This window comes from Theropithecus gelada, chromosome 3, assembly GCF_003255815.1.
Source record: "Theropithecus gelada isolate Dixy chromosome 3, Tgel_1.0, whole genome shotgun sequence".
NCBI lineage: Eukaryota > Metazoa > Chordata > Mammalia > Primates > Cercopithecidae > Theropithecus > Theropithecus gelada.
Genome location: NC_037670.1, coordinates 86,333,317 through 86,347,196, shown reverse-complemented (window position 1 = coordinate 86,347,196; position 13,880 = coordinate 86,333,317). Strand labels below are relative to the sequence as shown.

Here is a 13,880-nt window from a genome sequence, read left to right as displayed (position 1 = left end):
GTCCTCAGGCCTTGGAGAAAGAGGGGCTCAGAAGGAAGCCTGTCACGTGCCAAGGTTGTCCTTAAAGTACCCAAGAGAAGGAGACTCTGAAATGCTCAAGTGGCTTGTTCCGCTGTTTAAAAATTTTTATTTCCAGGAATTTCCAATTTATATCTGCTCTGATTTTCTCATTGTATTTGAGTGCATTTCCCAGATTAGAGCCTCGGCCTCAGCTCTTGGGGATTCTGTGAATCTTGGGTTATGAGACGTTCTCAAGTGTATTAGCAGAGGAATATTATGTTCCCAGAGGGCTCTGCAAGCCTCCCAGCACCCTGGCACCCAAGTGTTCACTGGCCAGGCCAGAAAGTGTTGGTGTATGAGTAGCCCACCATCTGGATGGGTGGCTGCTTCTCCCCATACAGGTCTAATTGCAGTGGTATTTCCTAATCCCTCACTAATTCCTGTGATATTTGCTGCCATAATGTGTCTCACAATGAACTCATTTGGTATTAATGTGAATGTAATATGCCATTCCATAGGAATTCTGCCCTAATTTAGCATTCATTAATGTCCACTTATTGTAAAGTGGTACAGAAAACACTTTATCACCCGTAAACTGGCAAAGCAGTTTCTCTGTGTGTGTATGTATGTTGTGTGTATCATTTAATGAGGTCCCTGTGAACTTGAGAACCCTAGTAAATATAAACTTCATATAAAGTCCCAGGTCATAAATCAAGCAACGATTGCAAATGACCTTACCATATAAAGGGCAAATGTGCTTGGTCCCATCAAAGGACTTAGATCTTTTGCAGTGTCCAAGGACATCCCAATGCTTTGTTCCAATGACCCCATATCAAAGGTTCCTTCAGCCATATGTATTTCCTGAGTTCTGCTAGGAGCTCCTAAATTCCTTCCATTGACCATTTGTTGCATTTCTAACCTGACAACCCCTCCCAGAGACAGCCACGTTTGCCTCCCTTGCTCATGGGATTTTTCCTCTGTGACACTTCTGAACACTAAGTGAACCAGTGCTTTTTGAACCCATCCCACTTAGAAGCTAAACTCCTGTCTCAATAGTTTCAGCTAGATTTAAGATCAAAGGCAGAGGTAGAAGTCAGTGTAGCAATGCAAAACATTAATCTCCTATGTCAGATGCTTTCACTGTTGCTTTTTTAAAAAAACATTTCAATAGCTTGACATATTATTCATTTATATGCAATAGGAAGAATTTACTTTGCTTCATACTGTGTATTTACCACTGCATCGTTCTGGGATTTCTTTTCTTTTCTTTTTTTTTTAAACAAAGGTCATCTGTGTACTAAAAATAATCCCAACAAAATAAACGCAACACACCACACCCCCGCTCTTCTTCATCCTTTTGATACCATTTTCTCTGTGATGTAACTGAGTGATTTTGCAGCAGAAAGCTCCAAAAATTAAACCTGAACTTTCCAAATAGCTTCCTAATAACCGTTGCCCAAATCAATGGGGCTCCATGAATATTTTGACACAGTTTAAATGGGTTTGTATCCTCACCACTGAGATCTGGTGATTTAGCCTGTCAGGCTGCAAATGTGGAAATATCACCTCTCACTGAGCAAAGTCCAATATCTCATTAGAAATGAAAATAGAAGAGAAGGGAAGCACAAATGCTGTCAGTGGCGGTGAGGAAAGAAATTAAACCTCCGGAGGCCTGTATATCTTATACAAAAGATTATGCACTGCCAGGCTATATAAATCATGCCAGGGCTCTGGGGCTGCAATGGGCTAGAAAATAAAAAACCATAAAAGTGTCATATTGAAATACAGTCACTGAGAATTCTTTTATGATGAGTCTAAATTCGCCTGACATTCTCGCAAATTCAGGGGCCTGCGTGGGTTGTTTATCCCCGGCCTTTCTCTGTCAGTCACGAAGTCCCAGTTTCCACAGCAAATTATTCTAAACAGGGCTTATTATCAAGGCATAAAAAAGTTAAAACACAGATGGCTGGAGAGTTCCTGTTTAATTTAAATGCCCTGTGGCCCACATCAATGTGAGTCTGTCTTGGCCTAGATTTACTATCAATAAATTGGCTGCACTTATTAGATGGCAGAGCCCTAAGATGTTGGTGGGGAGTATTTCAAATGGAATTAACATGAAGAGATGCAGAGCTGTATCCTATCATCTGTGAAATATGGAGAAGGACAAGCAATACATAAACAGGTATGACCACTCGCACCTGGGTCTACATGGGCCAGCATGCCTCCACCAGGATGAAGAGCCTCGTCTGTCATAGGAATTAATTACCATCTCAGGCTTAATTACCAGTGGCATTTTCTCCCTGAGTTCAAAAAAGTTTTGTTTTGTTTTAAATAAACAATTGGTATAACACAACCAAATGGAGATCCAGATTTTCAGAGCAAGTATAAGAAGTTTGGGCCCAGAGAACGAACAGGATACGTACAAGCATTTGATTTGGAATGACACACCGCCGGTTTGGGAAGATACGGGCCGGCTCTCTTCTCGGCTAATTTATGTTTCAGCACCGCTTGTGCATCAGCTAGTCAGTCAGTGACACCGTCAGGTTTCTTAGTGTGCTGAGGACACTGCAGTGGGTGACTGGGCAAGTTGAGGAGATGCAGAAAAGGCCCTTGAGGCAAACTGAGCCCAGGGGATCTGAGCTGGGCGTGGAGATGAACAGAATTCTGGGTGCACCAAAAGTTGCCATTAAATGTCCTTTTTATGTGAAAGGACAACTGCAGTGTGGCACCATGGCCCTGGGAGAACGGGAGCTTCTTTTGTTTTTTGAGACAGGGTCTCATTCGCTCACCCAGGCTCATTGCAACCTCCGCCTCCCGGGTTCCAGTGATTTTCCCACCTCAGCCTCTCCAGTAGCTGGGACTAAAGGTGCACGCCACCACACCTGACTGATTTTTGTATTTTTTGGTAGAGACGGTGTCATCATGTTGGCCAGGGTAGTCTCAAACTCCTGACCTCAGGTGATCCATCTGCCTCCTAAAGTGCTGGGAGGGGCTTCTTAACCATCAACAGAAATGGGCTGGAGCCAGGAAGACCTGGGTTTCAGTCTCAACTTTGCCTTTCAGTAGGTGGTTGCCTGTGAGTTTGTGGCAAATTACTTGATTTCTTTGATGTCCGATTCATCTAGGGAAAAAAAGAATAATCTGATTTACCTCTGCAGGTGCTGGTAAGGATTAAATGAGAAGATATGTGCAGACCCAACATGGTGCCGAGCACACTGTAATGGTAACTATGGAAGCCCCGTCACTCCCACCCCTGTCTTACTACACAATGATGGTGGTCTCCTCTCTACCTGAGTCAGACCCATTTAAGGAGATGTGGAAGGAGAAATGCTCCAGGCTCCACCATGTTTCCCAAAAAGAACAAAATGAATGGGGACAAGCCATGAACTTGGTTTTATCACTCTCCTGCATGGTCTGGCTTTAGGGGAAGAAAGCAGACCAGGGAGGAAATCTGCAGGGTTGAGCTACTCTTCTCCCCCAGGGTTACTTCTCAGGCTTTTGCACAGGCAATTCTACCTGCACATAAAATTTCCATAACCCCAGGAAACAAAGCAAGTCCAGCAAATGCTTGGCTAACTCCTGGCAACCAAGGACTTCTGAGATTTTGGCTTATAAGGTTCACCCCAGTTCATGCTTTCAAATGCCCTTGTCACTCTGCAAAGCCAGCTTCCTTCAAGATTTGTAACTTGGCTTTGGTCAAATAACTTTGAAATTGAATGCTGTATCTCAAGATTGATGGCCCAATAGGCATCAAGACCACATTTGTTTCCTGCCCAGCACTTTTTCAGAGGAAGAGGGATGAATGCAGAAAGGTAGAGCACAATATCAAGGTCCACAAGGGGTGTTCTGCTCCCTTGCCCTACCCCCACATACATGCCAACACTACCTGCCTCTCAGCTTCTCTTGCAGGCAGCAGGCCTACTGATCCATCGTTTATCACTGTGAGGTGCTGCCTAGAAATCAGGCCCTATGGTTTATCGATGTTGCCACTACTTGGAGGGTCCCGGGAGCCAGGCACTAGTGGGTTTACTCTTGCAGTGGATGCTATGGGGTTCTACCCAGATTCTCCTTCAAGACCAAGGCATCATTCTCTTGGCTACCAGGAGCACTGTCTACTGGTGGCTTGCAGTGGAATCTCTTGGCCTTTGGCCAAAGAGGGCTGCCTTGCTCAAGGCTATGATCCCTCCTTGGGGTATCTTGCATTCAATGACTGGCTACTGTGGGGGATACAAAGGCTGGACCCCCTTGCCTCAGTTGGGCCAGTTCTAGGGGCCATCCCAACCCCTGCGTGGCTGGTTGAGGCCTCTGCTGTGACTGTAGCCCAGCTCAGCCTCTCCTGCAGCCCAATGCTGCTGCCCACATTCACTCACAGGTGTGGTTCCTATTGGACAACCCTCCAATAGGCCCCCTGGACACAATCTCATCTCAGAGTCTGCTCTTGGAAAATCTGACATGCCACAATGCTCCCAAAGTCCTTTGGGAGGAGGATTGCCTAATGAACGGCCAGGGAGGAAAGACTTTCAGAATGTAAGAGAGAACAATGCATGACAACAACACCACTGATGTAAATTCAATCTCCAGTCTCCGTGACCAGCTTCCCCTCCTGCTCTCCTGGGTGGGTTGGGGGAAGAAGGTAGCTATAGATGTGGTTACAATAAGGTGTAGGCTAGTGAATGGTTGAGCCATATTTTTTTTTTCTAGAATGTCATCACAATCTGAAAATACCATTATCTGTTTAACCCTAAAGCTTTTAATCCATTCTTGGGCAAATTTCTGTGTTTTGGGGGAAATCTAAAAATGAGCCTGTGGAGAGGTATGAGGACCGGTTTATGAATAGGAGTGGTTAGTCAATCACCTGTTGTATGTGCTTTGAATTAAATAATATAATTCTCTTGCGTTATGTCCAAAATTCCAACAAAGATCTGACATTTGAGTTCTGAAAAAGTCGTCTCTTATCCATATGCAAAAATGACAAGGTGATAGTTTAATACCTTATCAATGACTAGTTGTGGGCTAGCTTAGAGCAAGGGAATGCTTGGAGGGGAGTGGGGATGTGGGTGTGCGGGAGCAGGGGTTTTGTAGGATGAGGTGGAGGGAAAAAAGACAAACGACACCTACTTTTAATTTCTTAGCTGAATACTGTGATGGTATGAGTTCAAACAATGTTTCCCAAAATGCAGTGCCCATATCCCTGGTGAAACCAAAGGGGATAGTAAATGCTACACAGAAAAATTATTGTTTCCATCATTGTGAATTTGTTACAGCCACCTTCTATTATGGCAAATGTTTTTGGTCTTCTATTTATAGGTCATGGTAAAAAGTTTTCTTTTAAAATAAATTTATTTAAATATAAAATAACTGTTTAAGTTAAATATATAGTAGTACAAGTGGCCTTTAGATATTGTAAAAAAAATCACAGTGGTGGTGTGTGAATGATGAAAGTGCCGATATAAAATCTATTGCCTCAAGAATTAGAGCAAAGAGATTGCTATCCAGCACATTGTGGAAACTTAGCAAATAGTACATAAAACGCCGAATAACACCATCTAGGATGCATGTCAAATTGTTAAAACTGCTAACATTTCTGTTGTTGTTTTTGATGTGTTCCTAATTAAGCTAGTTTTTCCCTCTGCTAAATATTGAGCAGAATTGTTTGAGGGTTTTGAGTGTCTAGCATGTTTGCATGGTTGATGAGATTTTGTTACTTATCACGTCCATGTCCATGTATTATTGCCCATTAATTACACACCCAACATGTATCAGGTATCATTAAAGCCCATTAATGAAACATAAAAAGCTAGAGAATTTAAAGGGAATTGGGGCAGCGAGGGGCAGGAAATCTTCTAGTCTGGAAGATTTCAGAGTAAATATAGGAGCACTTTAAGAACCTTGAGATGACTAGTGGTTTCAAACTTTTTCAGTCACAGAACATTTTGTTCAAATTGTAATAGATCTTACTAGGAAGCCCCTGAGTGCCATGGAGAAAATGACAAAGAACTGCTTGGTTGGAGAGGTCGGGCGAGGGCAGGGGCGGGGGGGTGCTGAGAACAGGAGAGTCCCTCAGGTGATGCACAAATGAAGTGTCCCTTCCTCTTTCTGCCAGTGCCCGCATCCCACCCAGTTCCAGCCCACCCCTGAGGCTCTTGGGGTGTGGCACACTGTTTGAAAACCTAACCTGAAACAGTTTTCCTTCTTATTCCCTCTGCAACTGTCATTTTGTGTCTGCAGTGTGGTCAATGGGCTTTTATTTTATGGTATGACACAGTGACTGCATACTGTCTCTCAGAGCATGACAGATATGTCTTGCCCAAGGGCATATGTATATGTATTTAGGGGAAAAACAAACAAATGACCTAGACTGTAAGCTCTGCCAGGGCCTCGAGTTTCTGGTTTGTTCATCGTTGAGTAGCCCCAGCACCTAGCAAGTCTCCTGGTCCACACTAAATCAACAAACGAAAGAATGAGTAGAAAAGTTAGACAACGATAAATTTTGAAAAATGGAATTAATGGGTCAAAGGGTGTGCACATTTTCAAATCTTTTAGTGAATGAGTTTCTTATGAAGACCAGCTGGGGCAGTGGGAGAGGCCATAGTAATCTAAATGTGGTGAGCCCTGCAGGGGATAGTGCCTGGGGTGAGGCAGTGGCGAATGACACAGAAAAGAAAATGCAAATTTGAGATGCTCAGAGAAGAAAGTAACAATACTAGTGATGGGTGGGTTTGGGAACCTGCGAGACTTGAGCCGAAAGCACTTTTGGTTTGGATCACAAAGATGCTGTGTGAAGGATTGGAAATACCATGGTAATCCTTCACAAAGCCAGTCAGAAGCTTAGCTCATGGCAGAAGCCAAGTGTTGGCTTAAAAGACATAACTCAGCAACCTGTGGAGCAGCTCTGGGTGCACCATGCCATGGAGGAGCAAGCGGGAATGGCTGCGTGTCCAACAGCTGCCCTGCTGAGTCTGCCGAATCTGAGCCTCAGTCACTGGGCTGGGACAAGTGTGCTCCTGTCATACATGTACAAAGTGTCCCCACCTCTCCTGGGGTTCCTCCCTTCTCCACCTCTCTGAGCCATCCTGCAAGGCATTGGGTGTTTTCCACCTCTTCCCTAAGCTTTTCCAGAAAGCCCAGCCCTTGGAGAGCCCCTCCAGCCCCTGAACACTCCTAGTCCTCATGGCCTGTGGTGTTTATTTGATGCCTATCCCTGCCTGGGTGGCTCGCTGGATATGCACAGGGTGTCTCCCTAACTGTATGACAGGACAGGGAGAGCAGGGTCTGCCGCAATTTCATACTTTCCACACTTCTCATGGGATGCTCCCTCAGGCCATCTGGCTGACTGAATGACACTGATAAACCAAGCAACTTCTGGGAATATTCCATTTCCAGTTCCCTCCTGATCCATATGCTTTTTTGGGATTATCCAGCCCATGAATGCCCACAGACTGGATCACAAGCAGGTTTCCTGAGACTGAAGAGGGGCTTGATTTCTTAGAGCCTCGCAGTGGAAAAGTACCAGGAGGTGCAGCGTCTTCTCCTTGCAGAACATTCCCACCCATAGGTGTCACCTGCTATATATGCTGAAGCAACTTGTTCCATAGAGAAATATGTTTAAAAGCTCTGCTGGCATAATTCCAGGTGGATTCAGCTAAGCTACTCTGAAGGAACATGCACACACACACATGCACACATGCAGTGAGATTATTCGTAGTGAAGGACTTAGTGACCCAGCTTTAAGGGCAGCTGTACGCACCCATCTTGGATAAACAAAGAAACCTGTAAATGAAATGATGAGATGTGATCTGTGACATTATCCTCACCTAAGAACTATAATTTGAAATTGTACTTCCATGCACCATTCCCCTGACCCCATTCTCCTGAAAGATGGGGCCAAGAGTCAGAGAGGACGGAGGGGAGCATCTTCATGGGTAGAATCTCAAGGAAATGGGCCACTTAGCTGGAGACTTGGAGGGGACTTGCCTCCTCCAGGCACCTGGCCCAGCTCCAAGAGCCCATTGCCAGAGCTAGGGGTGTGAAAATCTAGCTCACTTTCTGTCTCTCTTTCCTTTGTGTGTTCTGGTTCTTGTTTCTGGCCTCGAATAATGGGAGAGAAAGGCAGGAAAATGCTGTGTTTAGGAGCTCAGTTTTTGGAGATGGCAGTGAGGAGGGTGGGAGACAGGTTTAACTTCCTGTTACACCAGGCAGTGGGACCTTCAATAATTTGTTCAACATCTCTGAGCTTTGATTTCCTCATCTGAAAATGAGTTGATATTTACCTCACAAGATTCTTGTGAAAAATAAATGGAATAATAATTGTAAAGCTTTCAGCATAGTGTCAGGCACATAGGAAGGGTTCAATAGGTACATGTATTCAGCAACTACTTATTAAGCACCTACTATGTGCCAGGGATTGTTCTAGGCACTTGGGTCACATCAGCGAATGATGGCTAGTGTTACGGGACCCAGCCAGCTTGGATCCTGGTGGGGTGGGCTGCGTGTGAGGTTGGAGAGAAGCATGGCTGAGCTTGTGATAGGGTAACCTCTATATACTATTTCTACTGAACCCCAGAGTGAGCAGTGGGAAGGGGAGAATGAGGGGGCCACTTGATTGCCCACACCCTCAGAGAGACCTGGGTCCCTTCCCCATTGATAGCTGGAATGCAAAACTCCCACAGATGAGTCTAGTGCACGGGCCCCTGTCCTCTTACAGGGTAGGGGGTACCCAGTGATGTGGTCGAGAGCCTCCCTCACCCCTGCCCCGAGCTCAGGTTAGCCCAAGCTGCCTCTCCCTGGAACCTGCTGTGGGCCTTCTCTTCTTTTTCTTGGTTTCAGCAGCACTGACAGAAGAAGGGGTTTAGTTAGGCATGGAACTATACTCAGGCTTCACTTGAAAGCAGTTTCCAGATCTCTTCCTAAATTCATTCCTTCCCTCCATTTACCTTGTCTGGTTTACCACGATGCTGGCCACTGCTCCCAGGGGTCAAGATTGGAGCACCTAAGAGACTCAAGGACAGAGGTGACTCTGTGGAAGTTAGAGTGGCACATTCATTTCCACGAACTGTTCCTTGGGACAACAGCAACAAAAAGGCATGGAGGAAGTAATTACAGCTGGAGCCACAGATCTTGCACATGGCAGCAGGAGTTGTTTTGCCTGTTGGAGATTAAGAGGTATAGTTTCCATGTCAATTACAGGTGGGAAACCAGCCAAACTCAGTGCTGTTCTCTCATCCTTTCTGTATTTTAGGACATCTGTGCAGCCTTACCATTCCTATGGACAGAAACGCAGGAATGTCACCTCCGAACACAAGAGAGCTCGTATTAGCCAAACTCTGGGAAAAAGGCATATTTGGGGTTTCCTGGCAGCCCCTATGCCAGGGCTTGGTTTTCAAGGTTGCCTGCAGTCTGGCCTCCTGCAGGCCCTGCAGCAATGTATATTTAGAGCAATCCACATGCACAGTACTGATGGCTGGTGCCCAGAGGAGCCTGTGGGTCTCTTATGGGTAGGAAGAGAGTTTGCTTCTTGAACCAATTGATTAGGAAGCATGGGCCAAGGTCCCCAGACAAGGGTGTTTTCTTAAGCACATCTCAGCATTAGGCACAGCTCTGGGGCACTTTAGGTACAGGCCTTAGGCAATGACAGCAGGGAAAAAACTCTACTTTCAGCCAGGTTACCCCAGTATGCTACCAATGGGTATTTCAGAGTTCCTCAGCAGAGACTGCGTCCCAGGCCCTGGGACACCTTGCAAACCCGCCTGTTTCTATCGAAAGGGCCTGGGCCCACCCCACTGCTGGCCTGTGGTTCTCTTCTGCTCTTTCACCCTAGTTCGTTCTCCTAGGACACCATCACTAGGAAGAGGGGTGGCCAACCAAGACAGTCGGGTCGCCAGGGCCCCCACTCCCACTCTGGTTAATAATGATATCCCTTCCTCTCTGCTTCCCAGTACCAGAGATGTCTCCAAGAGCACCAGCAACCCCAGCGATCTGGATCTGAAGTGGATATGTGCGGAGGCGTCCTGGCCCACCCCACCCACCACCCCAGAGAAGATGCTGCTGCACTCAGAAGATGCCAGAGCTAGCCGCCACCCACACTGCAAGTCTGGAAGTTCCGCAAGGACCCAGCAAGGCAGCCTGCTCAGCGAAGGCTTTGTCTCCTGTGGCGGGTAGAGCAACATTAAGAACAGGAATGCTGGGCTGGACTACCCTTGAGATTTAATGACCAGAGCTGAGACCCCTAAGACCAGAATGACTATGGAGGGCTGTCATCACCTTGCTTGACCCTCTAATGCCTCTCCGTTCGAGGAAGCCACTGAGGTGAAACTGAAGGCTGGTTTCCTTGGAAGCCAGCGGCCCGTCCACCTGCTCCACTTCCCTGCCTCTTGCAGCCTCCGCTCAAACACTGTCGTGGCTTGGCAGCACTACAAGACAGAGTGAAAACAGATACCTCTGCCCACATTCCTATCTCCTCTTATTTACGCAGATTAAATGCTGTCTTTCCTTGTTTTATGCTGCTAGGATTTTCATCACCCTGTTTTTTCTTTTTCTACATCAGCTACAAGAAGAAAAAAAAGGAGTTACTGAGCAACTAAGATGTCACAACTGTTTTCACAGTTTTATTAATGGGTTGTTACACTTATTTTACAGATAGAGAGTTACCATTATAACATTGCTCCATTGCCCATTCATCCATTCACACATCTGTCCATCTGTCCATCCACTCATTTGTCCACTCCCAAAATGGTCATCAATTGTCTACTATGAGCCAAGCAAAGTGCTCCTTACTTTGGACTCTGAGTCCAGTGCTCTTTCTACTTCACCATAGACACATGCCCCTTGAATATGAGGGAGCTTGATTCATTCAGCCAATATTTTTGTCCACCTCCAATGTATTGGCATGTTCTAAATGCATCCAACAAAACCAAAACGGAACAAAAGAAAAACCCATTCCTTCAAGGGAATTGCATTCGGATTGGGGGAGACAGACAAAATAAAAATAATAAAGTCAAATATATATGCTAGTGACACATGCCATGGAGAAGAATAATGCCCAATAGGTAAATGGGGCAATTAACAAATCTAATGTGAATAAATTATTTCCATGAAATCATTGACTCACCAACAGAGGGAACACAATTTGGTCCACAGTAAAATATTCCTTGGTATTAATAATTTCTTCTCCTAAAGTATTTCAGGGGCTGCCAAGTTGCTCTCCTGTTTCCTCTTCCTCGGGGCTAATTGCATCCCACGGTGTGCCAAGGTTTTGAGAAGCTCCTCATGAATGAAAATAGAACTGTCTGATTCCTCCATCCGTAGCAAGGGAGGCTGGACAGAAATAACTTCTGTGCATTTCTCCAGCTACATTTAGTTAAGTGATGCCTTTTCTTCGTTTTCTTTAAGATGTCCTATAAAACCCTATTGATTTAGCTCAGTTGTTTGAAATTTATGATGCTTTAGATAGGCTTTGGCCTGAGATTGCCTTGAGGAATGGTGCAGGTAAGCAAATTAAGAATAAAAATAAGATTGCAAAAAGTTGCACCACTTAAGGGAATAAGTTGCTTTTTTCATTATCTTGAATAATTTGTTCTTAAACGCATCAGAGGGACCAAATCATAGCTGACTGATCAGCTCATTGTAAATAATTCTCACCTACTCGTAAAAGTGGGGGCCTGTTGTGCACTTGCTACCTCTGTTTAGAGAATATTGTGCTTCAAGCCCATTGGATTTGAAAGTAATAAAAATGGCCTTTTTAAAACAAACATTCTAGAATGAGCACTTCATTAAACCGAGACCCACCTTTTACCCAAATTTAGCTAGACTTTAATGTGCATCACACATCTCTAATCTGGGCTTTTCCTATAGCCTATTTCAAAAGACATATTTGTTCAGCCTTATCAGTAAGGTATTCAATCATGCTTCCCTTGTATCAGGCACCTCAAGGGCAGGAGATAACACAAATGTGCTTGGTTTTTAATAGCTGAAAATATGTCTACGTGAGGTTAACTGTATTTATCCAATGCCAGATACCGGAAAGGAGTGTGAAAAATTAAGGTAATTATTAATGTCTCCAAATAGCTGGATGATGGTGTCATATTTGCAATGCATAGATTATGCCATCATGTCGATTTGGGACACTTTGGGAGGTTGGGAATGGGATGGAGATGGGTGACAGTGAATAACATCAGACAGGGTGGATATGTAATTCCAAAGTTGGAATTAGTGTCTCTATTTTAACAGCAATTCCTTTATTTAACAGCAATTCTTTTCTGTTTATCATTTTAGGGAAAACTAGAAAATACAGAAACATATCAAGAAAAAAAAATTTAAAAATCACCGAAAATCCCCCCAACCAGAGACAGTTATTAATGATTGTGGTATATTTATTGTAAGCCTCTTTATTTCTGTGTTCATGCAAACAAATTTTTAAAGAATGGACACTGGTATTATATTGTTTATACAACTTTAAATGCTGCTTTTTCACTCATTACAGTTAGGACTTTTTTTCATGTTAATAAATACTTTTTCCTGAAAACATAAATATCTAATTGTTACATCATAATTTATTAACTTTCCCTTGCTGATGAACATTTAGGTTGCTTTCATTTTTTCTTGCTTATATAAAATAAACATTCTTGAACATAAATACACGTTAACAGCTCTGAAAATTATTCCATGCCCTTATTCTTTTTGTTGTTGTTGTTGAGATAGGGTCTCACTCTGTCTCCCAGGCTGGAGTACAATGGCATGATCTCTGTCTCCTGGGTTCAAGAGATTTTTGTGCCTCAGCCTCCCAAGTAGTGGGACCACAGGTGTGCGCCACCATGCCTGGCTAATTTTTGTATTTTTTGGTAGAGATGGGGTTTCACCGTGTTGGCCAGGCTGGTGCTGAACTCCTGGCCTCAAGAGATCCGCCTGTCTCAGCCTCCCAAAGTGCTGGGATTACAGGCGTGAGCCACTGTGCCCAGCCATGCCCTTATTCTTGATCACCTTCCCTAGTTGGAGGGGTTATGGAGATATGCAGTGTGCCTAAGATCCTGATAACAGACCAGATGGTTTATTTTTTGTGGCAACGATGTTTTGCGGCAAGGATGTTTTTGCATTGATCAGTTGAATTTAATAAATTAATTACTTAATTTTTTCAACAGGAATTTACTAAAGTCATGCTATACGCTAGGCACTGTGGAGGGACTGCAAAAAGACTTCAAGGACTGCACCATCTTGTTGGAAAGATGCCTAGACAACATTTGAGAAACCTGATCGGTTTGATGACACATAACTGCTAACAGTTACATGGAACTTTCTATATGCTGTATACAGACATACAAATACGTGTATGTATATTTACTTCAACCTTCTCAACAGCTACTACTATTATTATGAATCCTGTTTTATAGTGAGAAAACCGAAACATGGAGAGGTTAAGTAATTTGCCCAAGATCACATAGCTAATAAGTGGTGGAACCGTGATAAGAATCCAGGCATTTGGGCTCCAGAGTTCATACTCTTCACATACCACATCTAGCTTGAATATAACAATGTAGAGAAAAAGAATTATAGAAAGTATATGTCTAGGTAAGCATTTTCCAGAAGTGACTGGTTTTTTGCATTCGGTGTGTAAACTTTCAACAATAAAGCAGGTTGGACTTTATATCAGTCAAAGCAAAATATTCTGATGTCACTTTTCCCAATGTCTAGGATGTTAATGAGAATTGCTAATCCAAGAGAAGAAAATAATCTCATCTGATTTGGGTAAGTCAATTATTGGAAAGTAGAAGAACCACCCTTCCACCTGTCTTGTCCTGAGGAACTTCTGGGGGGAAGTACTGGAAAAATAATGCTTTACAATAAGCCCAATAGGGCTTTTGATTTGTAATAACTATTTTAATAAATAT

At 44.0% G+C, this 13,880-nt stretch overlaps 1 protein-coding gene across 1 annotated transcript in view; it reads left to right on the top strand.

The window, feature by feature from the left end:
* Positions 1 to 10,915, top strand: part of LOC112621421 (autism susceptibility gene 2 protein-like) — a 95,875-nt gene extending 84,960 nt beyond the window's left edge. The window contains exon 3 of the mRNA XM_025380850.1: positions 9,936 to 10,915. Within this exon, the coding sequence (XP_025236635.1) occupies positions 9,936 to 10,158 (223 nt within the window). The 3' untranslated portion in view covers positions 10,159 to 10,915. The remainder of the gene's footprint in view (positions 1 to 9,935) is intronic.
* The last annotated feature ends 2,965 nt before the right edge of the window (positions 10,916 to 13,880 follow it).